The sequence below is a fragment of the Rhipicephalus sanguineus genome, chromosome 1 (assembly GCF_013339695.2).
Source record: "Rhipicephalus sanguineus isolate Rsan-2018 chromosome 1, BIME_Rsan_1.4, whole genome shotgun sequence".
Lineage (NCBI taxonomy): Eukaryota > Metazoa > Arthropoda > Arachnida > Ixodida > Ixodidae > Rhipicephalus > Rhipicephalus sanguineus.
The window spans coordinates 125,244,725-125,263,459 of record NC_051176.1 but is presented as its reverse complement, the minus strand read 5'-3'; the positions used below and the strand labels follow the sequence as shown (position 1 = coordinate 125,263,459).

At 43.2% G+C, this 18,735-nt stretch overlaps 1 protein-coding gene across 1 annotated transcript in view; it reads left to right on the top strand.

Moving 5' to 3' along the window:
- LOC119397429 (multiple epidermal growth factor-like domains protein 8) overlaps window positions 1–18,735 on the top strand; it is a 144,269-nt gene that overhangs the window by 92,237 nt on the left and 33,297 nt on the right. The window contains exons 21-25 of the mRNA XM_037664857.2: window positions 3,908–4,086; window positions 4,310–4,454; window positions 7,882–8,134; window positions 13,537–13,681; window positions 15,496–15,703. Of these exons, the coding sequence (XP_037520785.1) occupies window positions 3,908–4,086; window positions 4,310–4,454; window positions 7,882–8,134; window positions 13,537–13,681; window positions 15,496–15,703 (930 nt within the window). The remainder of the gene's footprint in view (window positions 1–3,907; window positions 4,087–4,309; window positions 4,455–7,881; window positions 8,135–13,536; window positions 13,682–15,495; window positions 15,704–18,735) is intronic.

Here is an 18,735-nt window from a genome sequence, read left to right as displayed (position 1 = left end):
CGAGCATCAAGCAGAATCCACTGGCGAGCACTCGCGATGTTCGCTTTCGAGCTGTTTTCATCATCACCGGAGGGGATGCTCAATTCACCGCCTTCGCTGTCTCCACTTCCGGACACGAGATAAACATCTGTATCCGAATGATCATCACTCGAAGAAGATGACGAAAATGATAAGCCTCTTTTTCGTGTTGACGAGCCAGTTATGCATGGGTGACCGCCACCGCAAGCCATCTTTTCATACAAAAACCGCGCTCTTTCCGCAGGAGAAAAATAAATTGCCAAGTAAATGCTGCCATCTGGTGGATTACACGCAGTCTAAGCTGTAGAAGAGCACCTCTTGTCCTGAACGTTAGAGGGGAGTACCTATTCCGCTAGGACGAGCTCTGCTCGTCCAAAGCAGTTAGGGGACAGTTCGGGCAGGACGAGCTCTGCTCGTCCAAAGCAGTTAAGGGGTTAAAGAACAAGTGAAATTTAATCTTATGAGGCTATTATTTTCCTTGCTTGTCGAAGCACTCTTGAAGAAAAAAATCACAAACTTGGCAAATCGCACAAAATACCTGTATTTCAGGAATTTATTGCTGCAAGCACGTTAAAGTGAGGATAATAAAAATTGGTACATATTAACTTTGATACTTTCGCTCTTTTTTAAAATAATTTGTGTGGTTTTACCGCGCTCCGTTTTACTCGATAATTGGGCTGAAACGTAAGTGGTTTACCAAAAACGCCGAACTTTGAAAATGATTTTCTCAAAAAGGCCATTTTTAATTTTTTTAAAAATCTCTCTGATTGAAGTCAAAGGCGTCATCTACCATTGTGCAGAAAAAAACGTTGCGTTATTTTGGTTGCTAACAAGTTATAGTGCGTCACATGTCACCATGCCAGCCCAGCGGCCGCGTCGTTCGTTATTGGCTGAAACTTGGATATAAGTTGCTCAAAATACTTGTACGTGACATAATCACAAATCAGCAGCTCCACATCAACAAATGCGCAGTCCGGTGTCATGGTTCAGCAGGCTTTGTCTTGCGATCAGCCGCTTGACAAACCCGCAGCAGCTGCCGCTCGATGCTGCGGGCACTCGCATTACATGAGTGCCGCTTCGACGGCGAATGAGCTCCGCTTGTGCGTGAAAACTACGCTAAGAGGACGAATGAGATCAGGAATGCATCACTGTGACAGTTAAAGGCCGTTAAGTGCCAACAAATGTCATAGTATGCAACGAAAACACTGCCGGCGATTTCCCAGTGAGCGCCTCCAGTAGTGCGCTCATGTGTTGCTTTCTCTCTTCTGATGGGCTAAAGATAATTAGGTTCATTCTATGAGCAACATATGACACAAAATAAAGCCATTGACATCTAAAGAAAGCTGTCATACGTGCTTCCGATGGTCGAGCAACTCAAACTGCAGTTGTTCATCTCGTGCCAGAACACTTGTGTCAGCCGGCTGTGAAAAGAAGTGTGTCCAAGTCCTTTGCTTCATTAAAGAACCGTTTTTACAATACTGTAATGTTGTGCGTCCGCAGATAGAATATTCAACGCAAGTCGAGCGTTTATCACGATATTATGCGGCTTCGGGCATAACAGCAGGGGGAAAAAATACATCCGTGCTGTATTGAAGGCGCTCACTGGGAAATCGCCGGCAGTGTTTTTGTTACATACTATGAAATTTGTTTGCACTTAACGGCCTTTAACTTTCACAGTGATGCATTCCTTATCTCATTCGTCCTCTTAGCGTAGTTTTCACGCGCAAGCGGAGCTCATCCACCGTCGAAGCGGCACTCATGTAATGTGAGTGCCTGCAGCATCGAGCGGCCGCTGCTGCGGGTTTGTCAAGCGGCTGATCGCAAGACAAAGCTTGCTGAACCATGACACCGGACTGCGCATTTGTTGGTGTGGAGCTGCTGATTTGTGATTATGTCACGTATAAGTATTTTGAGCAACTTATATCCGAGTTTCAGCCAATAACGAATGACGCGGCCGCTAGGCTGGCATGGTCACACGTGACGCACTATAACTTGTTAGCAACCAAAATAATGCAACGTTTTTTTCTGCACAATGGTAGACGACGCCCTTGACTTCAATCAGAGAGATTTTAAAAAAAATTAAAAATGGTCTTTTTGAGAAAATTATTTTCAAAGTTCGGCGTTTTTGGTAAATCACTTACGTTTCAGCCCAATTATCGAGTAAAACGGAGCGCGGTAAAACCACGCAAATTATTTTAAAAGAGAGCGAAAGTATCAAAGTTAATATGTACCAATTTTTATTATCCTCACTTTAACGTGCTTGCAGCAATAAATTCCTGAAATACAGGTATCTTGTGCGATTTGCCAAGTTTGTGATTTTTTTTTCTTCAAAAGTGCTTCGACAAGCAAGGAAAATAATAGCCTCATAAGATTGTGTTTCACTTGTTCTTTAAGGGGAATAAATATTGTGACGAAGAAGTGCACCGTTTTTTCCCTAGGTGCGCTCAAAATTCAGAAATCGCGAAATTGGCGGGAAAGCGTTTTTTGCGGCCAATATTTGTATATTTTTTTTTCAGGTGAACAAAAATTTTTTTTCGCAAAACTAACTGCGAAACCATTGTTCTGGGTGTAATGCCTAGACCTGCAGTAAATTTCATCACAATCGGGAATGGTGACCGGGACCTCGTGTTCGATCTTATCTGGACACACCCAGCATACCTTTACTTCGGGCGCACAGATTTTTTAATGGGGGAGTTTGACTTCTTGAGTTAAAGGGACACTAAAGAAAAATTATTTTTCGTGTACATCAGTAAATCACCGCTTCACGATGCCATGAGCACCACTGTTACCGCGAGAAGACGCTTGGTAAGTGAAAAAATGCGCAAAAAGAAAATGCAGTTCGCAACGCCACCTTGAAGTTCCCACACCAATCACCATGACTTCATGGATTTTGGCGGTGTCTGCTGGGACCTACATAGTTCCTAATCAGTGAAAATGAAGTGAAGTGGCCTCTCAGGGGGCAAATGACTTTAAAAGAGATTCAGGAAATTTCATTGAGCCAATGTGGCCAAAATACGTAAAACACTTTGAAATCCGTAACATCGCCTTCGGAGGTTTCAGCACGAAATTTAAAAATGAGATTTTGAACTTGATTTATGGTGGTAAAATTAATTACCATAGAGTTTTCAGATTATAATTTTTCAGTATAAACTGATTCATTGTTTCATTTTAGCGTCCCTTTAAGATGAAGTGTTTAATGGAGCAACAGTGTATAGTAGTACAGTGGTAGCGTGTCCATTCAGTAAAAGTGAACTTGCTAGAGAGAGAGCCAGTGAACTATCAAAACAGGAGCTCAGGAGCTCAATGAAAAATTTGAACAGCTACTACTGTTGTAATACTTTGATGTCCTTGATGAAGTGATGTGAGTGTTGGATTTTTAAAATTCCGTATTTACTCGAATCTAGGCTGGCCCCGATTCTAAGCTGACCCCCGAAATTCGCAAGGCCAGAAAAAAAAAAACCTTAGTTATTGTACTCGAATCTAAGCCAACCCCCCCACTTTCGCACATCATTTTTTTTTAAACATCAGCTTAGATTCGAATAAATACGGTATCCTAAACATTGAGTCTAGTTCATGTTGTAGAATGTGTTGGCTATAATTTCCCTCCAATTTGGGACCTCAGCTGAAAGTTTGTATGCCATTTGACGGTCCCTTGTAGTGGTTGTTATTTTATTCTGTCCAGGACACCACTGATGAGTCTTTCAAGTACAGGTGGCCCCTTTTGAAGATTGCTAATGTGTCCAACTTTACTTCTCAACTAGGTTTAGTTGTATAAAAAAAGGATTAGGGGGATTATACTTTGTGAAAAAGATCTCTCTGAGCATTTACAAGCAAAAATGTTCTCTGCCGTTTCTTACTGTAAGCATTGCATCATGAATCTTGGATACAGGTGTGTATGGACATACCAGCAACTACCATCGACCAACGCAGAGCATCTATGTGTTTGGAGGCATTGTGTACTCAGTAGATCGGCCGCTGGTGTCAGACCACCTGTACGTGCTGCACATGCCAAGCCGCCGCTGGTCTCGCCTGCCACCTGATGACCGTGCTAACCCAGCATACTCTAGGGTAAGCATCATAGTGTTTGGCTGATTTTGCTAAAAGGAACTGATTTCATGGGCATATAAATAAAAATCTCGTAAGCATGCAGTCAACAAGTGTTGGTCATTTAAAATTCAAAATAGCAGTGCTGAAGCAGTGGCGTAGCCGGACATTTTTTTCAGCGGGGAGGGGAGAGGGGTAATCATAGTTTATGCATGTTCGTGCAATTTCTTTTTTCTTTCCTGCCTAGGTATCCCCTCGCTACTTCCATGCTTCAGCCTCAACCGAAAACTCTTTGCTTATCCTGGGTGGCCGCAATGGTTCTGGAGAGGCAATCTTGGAGCCATTTGCCTATGACTTCAGTTGCAACCACTGGATTCCACTTGATGGGGCATGTAAGTGCTTTTAGGCTTTGTGAATTTTGTAGGGATGGGCGAATAGTAAATTTGAGGTTCGAAGCGAATAGTGATTTCGTCGAATAATTTTGAACCGAATAGTTCATATACAGTCGAACCCACTTATAACGATCTATCGGTTATAACGACCATATTTGGGTGCACTTACGATTTTCCTATGCTAACCATTGAAGCTGCGTCCAGATATAGCGAACATTTTTCAAAGCCTCCTACTTTTACAACGAACACTTCAGACACGGTCGCGGTAAAAATATGGTGCATACAAAGCGAAAAAAAGTTAAAATATGCCTTCTAAAGCGTGACAGGGGCGCGCGCTCGCGCGTGCCCCGCTCCAGTTTACTCGCGACTAAGATACCCAGATCGGCGAGCACCGCACGCAGATTTCGGACGCTGCGAGCGAGGTCGCTCACTTTCCAGGCGTTTCTTCAGTGGTAGAATGGTAGTGGGGAAAAAAAATAGTAGGCATCATGAAGCCTTGCGGTCAGCTTTCGCACAGTAACCTTTCCTGACGCCGTTCTCTGCAGCTACGACCGCCTGCGATGAACCAAACAATGCCTTGGAACGCAAGAAGGCATAAATGCTATTGAAGTGATAACCGCGATAACTTTCCATCGCAAAAAGGTTCACTGCGTCCCTAAACTCGTAGACGCCACAATACGCCGCGAAAAGTCGTCCGTCTTTCCGATAACGGCAGAGACCGGTCGATCGGTGATAACGATTTCCACGCGATTGCGGCGATGCCTTCACGGATAAGCATCAGAAAAGAGCGAAGGCGAGGTGGCGGCCGTCGATGAACGTGCCATTATGCCTTATAGCCGACAACCTTATCACAGTCATCTGTAGATATCTGCTCGGCTGCGCGTGTGGCGTACTACGCCGTACACTGCGGATTGACGGCGGTACGAGCGCGCCATGCTTAGCCATGCTGCCGTTCGCAAGTTCGCCGCCGCCGCGTCGTGCGAGACCGCTTTAAAGTGCACGTCGCTTTGTAGAAACGAAATTAGCTCGCTGTTGTTGAGCGGCGCGGGCACCGAGAAACGTCGATGCACTGACAGCGAGCGTATACTGCGTGTTTGACTAGGTGACAACTCAAATGCGCCGCGCATCGTCGTGCAGTGCCGCGAGAGCACCGCGGAGACGTAGAGTGCGCGTTGCTTGGAAAATACTTGTTTTCGCCGCGTTGAACGAAGAGGCTAGTCGCCGCACCCGTGCACGGTCCGGAGTGAAGCAAGCACGAAGAACGTACAAACGCGCGCATACGGCATACAGCAAGCGGCCCGGCAGTAACTCCGCAACCCGAGTAGGCGACGCGCTGCACGCAACTAGCCAGGGATGATCGGCTTCATGTCGCGGTACCGCGCTTCGGTGAAACGGTGTCGGCTCCTTGCAAAGGCGGTTAATTCACTCGTGAGCGCGCAGCGGGCGTCGCTTCATGACGCGAAAAGGCTTAGCTTGTCACCAAAGGGGTTGTTAGCACTTTAACTAAAGTGCACAAAAAAAAACGGCTTGGCCGCTAAGCGCACGTTTTTAAGGGCGAGTCCATATACAACGAACTACTGATATAACGACCACTTTTCGCGACACTTTCGAGTTTGTTATAAACGGGTTCGACTGTATATCTAAGCTTTTGCAAATATTCGAGCAGTTTGAATATTCGAACAAATATTACAGTATTCGAAATGAACAAATAAACATATACAAGCCGCATGTAACCCCCTGTAAAGCTGGTTTCACTGCAGTGGAGGGGTGCTGTATCGTGAATACACCTATCCAGGGGAAATCCACACTGCCGCGAAGCCCCACTTCAAGGTTAAATGAACAAATTACCCTCACATCCATTCATCATCTTTTAAGTTTAAAAGCTCATTATACCGGCTTATATGCTCTAAGTATAGTAAATTTTAAAACGTAAAGTATTTTACAGGTTATCACTTACATTCTACCAAAAGTCAAATCCTGATAGTATTCAAAGTTGCTTCCACTTCCCTTTGAACCAAAAAGAATGGCATTTGCTCATGCCTTGTTTCAATTTAAAAAAATATTGTGCAGGTTAGTTGGGTCATGACAAATATGCTCATTTTTCTTTATATTATGTGATATATACCACAGTGCAGTCCACTTATAATGATATCCAAGTGCCAAGGAAATCCCATCGTTATGACCGATAATTGTTATAAGCGGGTTGAGAAAAAAAAAGACCAGGGTGGCTGCTCAATCGCGTCGTCAGAGTCGTTGCTCTCACCGCTGTCCGCAGCACGTATACGCGCAATGATCACCTCATCACTGAGGCACTCGGACGTTTCCACAACATCGTCTGCATGAGGAAAGTCGTCCAGACATGACGCATCTTCATTAAGCACCGAGCACGACTCCGGCACCCCTTGACAAGACTCCGGGACGCCCCGTCCGTGGCAAAATGTAAAACGGAGACAGTTGTGGAGACAGTAAAAGCACGGCGCACACAACACGCGGGTGCGCGAGCAAGCAGTGCGAGCTAATGTTGGTGTGACTGGGCGCACGGACGAGGCCAGAGCGGTGGCTCTGGGACAGAAGTTCGAAACGAAAGCTCCTCCTCCTCTTGCTTCCTCGTAAGTGACGCAGTCGACTCGCTTTATGAGGGGGTGGAGAGTGTGCAAAGCGCATCATGGCACATGCCGTCGGCGCAGAGATCCATTTTCGGCGCATGCTGTAGCTGGGTTCAATCGCTGTGTCCGATATCGCGGCACTGGAGCATCATAATAAGCGGTTTATTTTACTGTAGAAAGCATACAAAAGTGGACGGTGCCCTCGTTGTTCATCGTTATATCCGATATATTGTTATAAACGGTATCGTTATAAGTGGACTCGACTGCATTCGAATTGAATTCAAAATTATTCAACCAAATCACTATTCACTTCCAATCTAAAATTCACTATTCGCACAAGCCTATATATATCACATATTATTTTAGAACAATGAGCATTTTGTCATGACCCAACTGACTTGCACAATATTTTCAAGAATTGGAACAAGGCATATGCGGATGTCACGTTTCTGTTTCGAACTGAGGAAGCAACATAAAGCAAAACCTGTATAGCAGTAGGGTGCAAGTTATAAGCGGTAAAATATGTTAAGTTTTAAAATTTACTATACTTAGCGCATATAAGCCCTTACAACAAGGTTTTAAACTTCAAAAATAATTACCCGAGGTAATTATAAAAATCTTATAAAAAATTATAAAATCTTTGGACGTGCCAAACAATGCCAGTGGCAGCTGGTTGTTTTCTTTCATTAGCACAGTGTTTATGCTCACATCAGAACTTAGTGCATTTACGATGCATGCACCTTCTTGCAGCAGGAAGAGCAGAGTGGTCCCTCTGAATTTGCTCTTATATATATGAATGATAGGAATCATGTTTATTGCAGATGTGCAGTTAGTTGGTGAGCAGCCAGCAGCTCTAGTAGGTGCCTCAGCAACCCTTCTCCAAGGCAAACTGTATATACTGGGCGGGACATCAGTACGGCTGCAGCGCGTGACCCTTCCCCGGGATTTGTGTGCCCTCTTCTCGCATAGCAGACTTGGATGTCTGCGCTCTGTTGGCTGTTCATACTGTGCTGTTCAAGATGCCCATGGGGTCATCACACACTGCTACTCTAGCGCCAGGGCAGTTCCACCAAGGTTAGTAAGAAGTTATTTTAAGTGTTTTTCATGTTTATTATCACCTGTAACCAACCTCCCATAATGAAGTTGTTACAAATTTTTCTTGCTAGAAATTGAGCCCTTTAGTTTCATTACTCTTGTCGCAACTTGACTGTTGGCCTTTTGTCACCATATGTGAAAGGAGGTGGTACCTTTTGTTCATTTGTATTCTCTTTGACCCAGCTACCTTAACTGTTTGAGAGTCAACGGCATCCTACGGGCCATAACATGTGCTCTAACAGCAGGGTCACTTTATTTTTTTGCCAAGCTTCATGCTTCCTCGCCCTTTCAGTATTTTTTGCCCCAATTTGAAGCCTCATTGTGACACTTACCATTGATGAGAGTGGCATACAGCAAGGACGCCAGAGAAGGAAACAAGCATTGAAAGAGGGAGTGGCAGAACCATCAGTTTTTCTGGTCTCACTGGGGCCCTCGCTTGGATGAGGCTACTCTTTGAGATTAGGACTAGTTGACATTGCAGCCCCATAGCCTAAAACATCATAAAGATTGTGTGTGGGACTACTATGCTGTGAGGGAAAGTCCCACGGTAGTATTCCATGCTTATCCAGCCAGGGGTCTGTTGACTTTCATTTTAATATTAATTTGTTCGGACAACTAGTACATAGTTGCCTAGGGTACTAGTATTAATACAAAGTCCATTGACTGAAATAAGACAAAATTTGTGCACAGTTCAGAAAACAACCATGGCAACTCGATGCTACTATAAATGAAAGAAGCTAAAGGTAGAATTTAATACTATACACCATTGGTTACACACAAAAAGCATAGCAGAAAGGAAATAATACCCAACATACACAGGGTTGAATGACAAGAGTAACCAAGAGGCCCGATTTTCATTAGTCACAGCTTTGGCCTACCAGAATAACGTCATAGTGACACAAGTGGGAGGGAGTGAGCATGTCCCTTTTCGTTGATGCCACCAGTTGTCACTACTGCGACTTTTTCTAGCGGGTCAGCTGTTGTCATAACCGCTGCTTTCAAGACAATCTGTGTTTCTAGGCGTCCTTCACGACGATAAAATTTGAATTATTACCGAAGATGATCATATTCAACAAAGTAAAGTGTTAAAAATGTCTGTGAACACCACTTGGTACCCTTATGTCAACTTCCTGTGCTAGCTATAGGACAGCATAGTCAGCTGCAGCCCAGTGCTTTGATTGCACCAAGCAGTGTGTTTGTGATTATCACCTCTCACAGTCTCCTCTTCACTGAGCTTCTTTTGATTGTCTAGTGCTCCAGAGTCTAGCATATCTAGGCATAGCTTGTTTCAATGGCATTATTTTATCAGCCCATTTAGATAAAATGGTTATTACGATACAGACAGTTTTTGTGCAAATAGCCTGTAATGGTGGTGTGTAGTTGCTTTGGGATTGCTCTACTTAAAGGAGCGCTGACACAAAAGTTTTGTGTCTTGGGTTTTTGTTGGGTTTTTTTTTTTTTTTTTTTTTTTTTGCAATAACCCCTCTAACGGCCCACTTATCATGGCTGGAAAGCTCGTTTGCTCGAGCACGTGATGGTTTTATAGCGCCCAGTCGCAGTTTCAGTTTCAGAGAGCGCCGAGTGAGGCGGGACCCAGGGTGGTTTTCATGTAAACGTAGCTGGCTACATGAGCACACAAAACCGCATGCACATGAGCACCGTGTTGACAACTATTTTCAACGAAGGCTTCCTGGGTGCTGCTATAATCCCCTCTGAGATGTTGTAAATATGTGTGACCCCCCAAAAATGCACTGCCGAGGCAAGTACATCAGCCTTTGTACTCCCGTGTAAGTGTGCCCCCTCTTTCTCTTGAAAAGGTCTGCTGGGAGAGAGCGCTCACAAGGATCATTGCAGCCAACACAAACTCATGACACAGATGGCAGTTGGCTGTTTACACAAAAACCAAAGGCACATTTTGCGTGCAGTGGTGCAACATGCTCTTTAAAATTGATTTTAAATATGTTCTAGGCTATATTAGCCGTTGATATTTCGTAGATGATGCATGTGTGTCCACACAGATCTGTCCCACAAGCTATCTCCCCTTCAGAATTTTTTGTCAATATGCTTTAAGGATGGGGTATCAACTCTCAGTTTCAGCGGCTGCATATTTGCTGATGGTGACATGCAAAAACGCCCATCCATTGTGTACACATTAAAGAAATCAAGGTGGTCAAAGTTTACCTGAATGTCCTCCATTACACTGTGCCTAATAACACATTGTTTTTGAATATTAAATTACAGAATTAAACTTTTTAACTATAATATTTTGCACGTACATGCTCAAACGTATTCCGAATGATTTAGCTCCTTCTAATACACCCACACCATCTGCAACTTCAATTGGTACCATTGAAGAGATGCTCAGTACAAGGCACGATTGTGTTTTTATTGCGATAGCAAGTATGTGGACACTCTCTGGATTTTTGCCATCGCTCTCAACGTCGTCGTCAGCGCTGCCATGCCATTCCATACATCTATAAGTATTTATAGATATATATATAGTACCCACAAAGAAAAATAGCCCAAAAGAAAATTTTTCCAAAGCGCACGACCAGGGATTCAAACCTGCGACCACTCGTTCTACAGCGCGATGCATTAAACCACTCAGCAGCGAACGCATACATCCTCCAGCACGGGAGCTATTTATATACACCATTTACCAGAGGTGGTACACAGGTCCCTGAGGTGCTTCAGCGGGCCAGAGGTTTGTTCAGTATCACCCGCAAGATGGTACAAACGGCCATAGAGTGCACTTTAAAGGGCGTCACCCGTCCCATCTTTCACCAGAGTGGTCCTACAGGGTGTGGTCGCCTGTGCTGGTGCGCTTATCTCTTGAGGGGGGAGCTTTGCACGTGTTGTGCTTTCATCGCAAAGTTTGTGTTGAAGCCACAGATTGCACGAAGGTCACTTTGCTCGCTGCAGTGGCTGTGTTTGCTAAAGGAGTGAGCTGCTAGCCTTTCTTTTTATGACATTCCAGTTTGTTGCTATTGCATTCATTGCTTCACCTTTGCAGCAAAACTGTGACTTTTTTTTTATTTATTCACTATTGCAATGGTGCAACTACAAACAAACACCCAAGGGCATCTTCGCTTGGCACTTTGTTTGTTCCTATTTGAGTAGGAAGTTGTTCTGTTATTGATATAGAAGGTGTAATTATGCAAACAACCACAAAGAAGTTGACTGCACTGGGCATGTGCCATTATGTTTAGAGCCAGTATCCATACACAAGTCGTAAATAAATATGTGCACAAAAAAATGAACAAATGAAACATCAGCCGACACAACGGCCTGGATTTCTAACATTACATGGGTTGTATGTTAGGAATCAAACAAATTATGGCTGCAACAAATAAATGCAAATCTGAAAGTAAAATAAGTATTTACATCAAGCTTGTCATGAAAGGAACTCCAAAGCACTGCTGTTACTTTTTTGAACGCATAATCAAACATATGTCTCACAAAGTAATAAAAAACAAAGCCATCCTTCTGCAATAATAATGAAAAACACTTAGCACCACAGGTTTCTAGATGCACTGGCCTAATATATTTTGAAGCCTGCTGGCACAAGGAAGTACAGATGTCGTGTATTCATAGTGGTCAGGGCAGCCAAGTTAAGGCTGCTGTATTGCTTTGACAACTAATTCATTCAAAATATCTGCATGCAAGGTTGAGTGGCGAACAGCTGCGATTTCAGAGTGGCCAGATATACGATATGGCAGCCCGAAGTGAAGAAATGCATGCCAGCCTTTCTTTTTGGCATCGTATTGTCAGTGTTGCCAATCAAATCACACCTCCTGTGCTACAGTACATGTAAGGAGACATTTATTTGAAATCCTCCACCGTTTTTCACAAGAACAGCCATGTTGGAGGTAACACCAATCAAGAAACACACGAAGCAAGCAGTTGCATTGCATACATAGCATAGTTTGACCACGCAGTGGCTGCTAGGAAAAGACACAGCAGCATTGCCGACAGCACCTACTCGCGTTTGCATCAGCTTTTCCACTGTCCCTCTGTCATGCCCGCGCCACTAGAAAATTATTCTGGTACACTATAGTACAGCAACATGAAGCTAATAGATAATGAAGCTTTATCTGTTGGCCTCATATGGCTGTGCACAGTATCGTCATTTCAGTAATTTTGTCATTTGATTTATTAGAGATTTCTTTCGTATGTTTAACAAGAAATTATTTTGTTTAGCAATCTGTTGTAGTTTGTAGTACTATGACAGAACAGTTAGCAACATTTTGGTGTCACCAAAGTTTAAAAACCTGCTTCAGGAAGGACTTCTTTGTGCTAGAAAAATCAGGTGACTCACATTCACTCGAACCGGGCTGGATTTTTATCGCAATGTGAAGGTATATGCAATATTTCAGCTGTCATCATGCATTGTTTTCTAAATACATGAGTAATGTAAAAGGGCTCTACACTCTGCTGGTAAATTAACTGCATATTTCTTACTGGCATGGAAAGTGGAGGAACAGAAAATGTTTTAGCAGGTGTGTTACAATAGAACTGTGTATGTTATGCAGTTACAAAAGTATCTCTGATATATAAAGTTAACTCAACAGTTTTTGCAACATTCTAGCAAAATTTAACAAATGTTTATAAGTTCTTTTCTGTGTTTAACGACAACCTCAATGGAAGTTGGCAACACCGACTATGCAAAACTATAAGCTGCTAAGAAAAGAAAACCAATTGTGCAACAAAAACAACAGACATGTGACAGAGCCAGCAATAAATGTGGTGTGAAGTTAGTTTCGGTTGACAATAAATAAATATGAATGTCCTCCTTAACCTGGCATCTATATTTAACATTTCTGTAAGCCACATTAGTCCATGATGACATCAGTCATTTTTGAAAAAGTTAATGTTGGCAGCAACACACTATAGAAACTGCTGTGCATGTCTCAGACCCAGAAATACTAACAACTTATTGGCAACTACTTGTGGTAGCGTCACCTGCCAGTATACAACAAAGAATATTGTATACTGGGAGTAACAAGGAATGTTCTTATAAGCTTAACTAGAAACGTTTTCGTCAGGTAAAATGGTTACTGAAAAGTGTTGAGTTTGGCCACAGTAATGCTGCAGGTGACCTTGTTATGACATTCTTTGCCCCTACACTCACTGTCAGACAAGCATGAAGTGAGGAGGATTGCAGCCTGAAAAAGACATTATCGATACCAAATAAGGATGTTCATTATACCGAATGGATGCACAGAAATAGCATTAACCATACTTGTCTGAAGGAATCCCACACAAAATTGCTGAATTTTTCTTTGCAGCAGGCATGTTGTATACTATTTGGCAAAGCAAACTGACCACATAACTCTACAGCAGTGTCCTTAACTGACTGCTTTGAACATTTATCCAAACAGCTGTATCCATCATCGAGGAGGAACGCTGGAGGTGGCTCAAGGCAAAGTCTGTGATGCAGATTGGCTTGGGAACCGCACCTGTTACCAGTACAACAATTGTGAGGATTGTTTGGCCTCATGGCCAGCACATCCCAGCGTACAACATGTGAGTGCAACCTCTAACCCTTTGAGGGTCGTTGATCTAAATATTACAGAGCGCCCAAGCTCCTAATGGTCAATGCCATACATTTGTAGCACCATCTATATGTTTGAAGAACATGCCAATTTTCTCTATTTTTTGCCCAGCAAGTGCTATCACCCTGCAAGCACAGAAGTTTTTGTTTTCTTCCGCTGTTGACCTTCAGTTTCTATTCTGAGGTTTGCTTAGGCCCACCAACATGTTGGCTATCGCTCACACGTCCACGTATGCATGGGCACATTACGGTTAGTTTTGCTTTGTCTTGTGGGCAGCTTCCATTTATTGTCTACACAAAAACTGATGTCTGTATAGTTTCTAATCTCTCAATGAGAAGGTTACCACTTGATACTTGCTCAATTATTGCCCGCCAGGTGCGATTTTAGTGGTTCGCAGGCGAGTGTTGGTACAAGCAGACAATGCCACAATAGATAAGGGATGCTGCTGCGCCTCTGCATTTTCTTTCTAGAGAATTACAAGAATTGATTGCCTCTCAGCGGCGATAAGATGAAGGGTTACTGGAAGTTTTTCACTAGTTTGGTTTTTCTGACAGGCAATCAACAATAGAACTTTTTTTCCTGTGTGCACTCACATACGTAGTGATTACGCTAATGTTGTGTGTGCCACTTTCTCTGTTGCAAATGAGTCAAGCAGCAATTCCTTCCATTAAGACTAATGCCCATAAGCTAAATCGCAATCAGTTGTATTGGATGTCAGCCATTGTGACGTGTAATTGTTAACCAATTCACGTTCACAGTCCAACCAAGGAGCAACTTCACAGTTGCTGACAGCGGCACAGTATGGCAATTTTGACTGGTACAAAGGTGACAGTAATCTGGTGCGTGCATTTTCTTCAACCTGTGAAACATGTATATTCCATTCCATATAGTACTTTTTTATTTCGTAAAGTTTTTCTCATTTTTATTATCCATCAATAAACACTGCATCTATACCTATGGGAAGTAATTTTTTTTTTTCACTTTATGGTCACTCTAAAAAAAATAAACAAATTAGGGTTTTTTTTTTTTAAATGTCACTCTGAAGATTTTAAATGTCATGTAAAAAAAAAAATCGAGCCTGTCAGGTTGCGTTTGGCAGAAAGATTTGACCCGTGAAGGGTTTATGTGTCAGTCCATTTTTCTGGTCTGTTTGAGCTTATTCTAGGTGACAACAGACTGAGCCGTAGGAACCTGGATCGGATTACTATTTTTGCTTCCTCGCTCTCGCAAATAAACCCTTTTTGCAAGATTGCATCTCTGATGCAGGCCAGTTGAAGTGGTAATGCATGTTTTCATTTCTGTAATGTTCCATGTTTTTTTACGGCCAATATATTTCCATTGAATAATGAGAGCTTTGAGATTGGTGCCTTTCCTTTTCCTTCCCCTGTTTCTCTGATCATTTCAATCAAACTACCACTGCTTGAAATGAACTAGTAGTTGGGGCTTCCATTTGCTGTGACACAGTTGCAGTAGAACTGCATGGAGTGACATGCACTTATGGCAAGAATATGCTTTTGATACCTAATAGCTGCAAAACATGTAAAGCCTTGAAAGCTGACATTCATGGCAGATTTAAGGTAATTTCTGAGTATTGTGGCACACTTTCTTTCCTGTTTAAAATAATGAATGCAAGTTGTTCTCACCTCCTGCACTAGGTGGTTGGTACTGAGTGCAGTGGTACATTGTCACAGATAAAGCTTGTCTTTCGTTATACATATTGATAAGCGACCTAAGTTAGGAAATAAATTTTCTTTTGTTCATCTCCTTCCTCTGTGTGTCTTTCAGACATGCAACTGGTGCTTAGGTTGTCGTAAGGGACGCTGCTTCAGGGCAGAGGAGTCGTCATGTGAGAAGCCCATTGGCTGTGATGGGATCAGACACCCACTTGTTTCAGAACCTGCTCAGTGTCCACTTCGTTCTTGCCTTGCCTCAGAGTGTGAGAAATGCCGAGACCTTGGGTCTTGCATGTGGACTCGACAAGTGGTTCGTTCAAGTAAGTACACCTGTTACTGTTCGTTCACTTCCCTTTTCTTGTGGTGAGATCTGGTAGGCTTTGACATCATTGATATTTCAAGTTACAGTCTAACCCACTTATAACAATACCATTTTGAACAATATACTGAATATAACAATGAGCAGCCACTGCACCATAAACATTTGTGTGTCTTCTTTGGTGAAATCAATCACTTATTAAAGGGGTCATGAACCGCTTTTCCAAGTAATGATCTAATGACCTCAGTATCGGAGTTTACTGCCTCCCGAATCGATTGCCGCAAAAATTTCTCGAATCCGTCAAGTATGAGCAGAGTTACGGGGGTTTGGCGCACACTCCCAGCGCTTTCTCTCTTTTCTCGTGCCCACGAGCGCACTGGAAGCTACACAGGGAGGGATGGCACGGGGGAACGAAGTTACGTCAGTGCGCGTCATGAAACGCGATCGCTCTCCCGCTGAGATTCACGTGCGCAAGTGCGGCTACCGTGTACTGAGGAGTGCGGTGCCGGCAAGTGGCGGCACCCCGCGGCAAGAAGCACATCTGATCCGAACGCCGCTCTCAATTTACGTCGGCTATCGGCCAATAAGCATGCTATGTCTCTTGCGACGTAAACAGGCAGATCCACGACGTAAACGGGCAGACGCCCCGCCCACCGACGAGAGTGAGAACCGGCCTCTGTTTGAAAAGAGGGTGCCTGAGGAAACGGCAACTTTGCGCTCCGCTTGTGGCCTTTACGCGGTGCACACGACTGTAATATTTGGCAAAGCAGTTCATAGTCGTGTCAGATTTCCGCGGGATGTGTTTTTTCAACAAGTCCAAGGGGTGCTTCATGACCCCTTTAAGAGTGTTGTCATGCCACATTATTGTTTATAACAATTAAATCTGGATCCTGGGTTTCTGCATGAAATGGAAGAAGAAGGTCTTCTTCATTGATGAAGTAACTCGAAATGTCTAAGCATAATGCTGGCAAAGCATTATGTGAATTGCTGCAGCACAAGATGCAGACGTGGCATCGAGCTGGTGGAAGCCAATATATCTGTGGTGAAATGAAAACGCATCAAGTGTCTCAATGCACTAGCTTTAGGCTTGTGCGAATATTCGAGCACTTCGAATATTCGAACGAATAATACAGTATTCGAATTCGCTTCGATTCGAATTTAAATTATTGAAAATTTCGAAGTATTCGAAATGAACGAATAGTGTACATTAGTCCGCTTGTAACCCCCCTGTAAAGGTGGTTTCACTGCAGAGGAGGGGTGCTATACCGTGAATACACCTTTCCAGAAAAAATCCGCACTGTTCGATTGTAAGCTCCTGTAAAGGTGGTTTCACTGCTGCGGAGGAGTGCTATACCGTGAATACACCTTTCCAGGGAAAATCCGCACTGCCGCGAAGCCCCACTTCAAGGTTAAATGAACATATTACCCTCACATTGATTCACCATTTTTTAAGTTTAAAACTTGTTATACCGGCTTATATGCTCCAAGTATAATAAATTTTAAAATGTAACACATTTTACAGGTTACACTTGCATTCTACCAAAAGCTAAATCCTGCACCTATTCAAAGTTTCTTCCACTTCCTTTGAGCCAAAAAGAATGACATTTGCACATGCGTTGTTACAATTATAAAAAAAACGTTGCGCAGGTTGGTTGAGTCATGACAAATATGCTCGTTTTTCTTTATAGTATGTGATATACACATTCGAATTCGATTCGAAATTATTCGACCAAAATAACTATTCGCTTCGAATTCGCTTCGAACCTAAAATTTACTATTCGCACAAGCCTAACTAGCTTGCATGTAGAAAATTCTTAAAGGGGCCCTGCAACACTTTTTCAGCATGGTCAGAAAAGGCTGCCAATTGGTAGTCAAGGCTTCTGAGAACATGTGAGCTAAACATTACAGCGCAGCACGCGGCCTAGAATTTACAGTTAATTCTCAGTCAGCTAGGAACGCTCGCTCTTCTCTCGACAAATGATGCCATAAACCCAAATGACTGCGCCATAAACCCAAAGTCCACGGCCATTGGCTGATTTGAGCATCGTCAGCTGCATAGTTAACCGCGGCTGCCACGGGATGCCACGACGTGCCCGCGCACGCACTCGCGATCACACTGAAGGTAAGCCGCACATTCGAAGAAAAAAAAAGAAAAGAAAAATGCTCAAGGTCATGACACACCCTAAAATAGACGTAGCTTCTTGCCCCCTCGTCATATCCCCCCCCCCCCCCCACACACACACACACGTAGCTTTCAGCGTGCGTGCTGGTACAAAAGGAGAGAGATAGGGCTTAAAATGTGCGACAGATCCCTGCAACTCCGCTCATACTTGATGGATTCTAAAAATTTTAGCGGCAGTCAATTCGTGAGGCAATAAACTCCTTTAATGGAGCCATTCGATGATTACTTGGAAATGTGTTGCAAGGCCCCTTTAACCCTTTGAGGGTCGAATTTTTTTGCGAAATCCAGTCCAAAAATGTGTAATTTTTTTATTGCTGAAATGAAATCTCAAGATGATTCTATTTAAGAAAAAAAATTGTCTAAAATTTTTTTTCGTGACCGTAAACTGACAAAAAAGTCATTTTTGTTGTTACATACACATGGTCTATTCATAGTAAAATCAAGCAAAATCCTAAAAAAACACGTAAGTTTTTTTCTGACGAGTCTGAACTCGTCAGAAAATCCTCGTCTGACAAACTGAAATCCAATGAATCAGATTCTAATTCGCCGCTTGGGGAATAGTCCGCATCAGAAGAATCGCTGCTCGACTCACTGGCAGCAGACCAAACGGCGCGCGCTTCCTTAGCGTAAGCAAACTGCGTCAGTGAGCGCACGGAAGAAAACTCTATGGTTGTGCGCCCGTCCGGAAAGCAAAACGAGTGAAAAAGCTACAGTTATCCTTCGTCTTATCGCCAACGAGACGTAGTTAGTTTTTCCGAGACCCCAAAACAGGAATTGCAATCATGGCGGCGGCGTTTGTGTAATTTAGCGCCACACGGAAACAGATGTAATCGAGCCCCGGGGAGCAATAA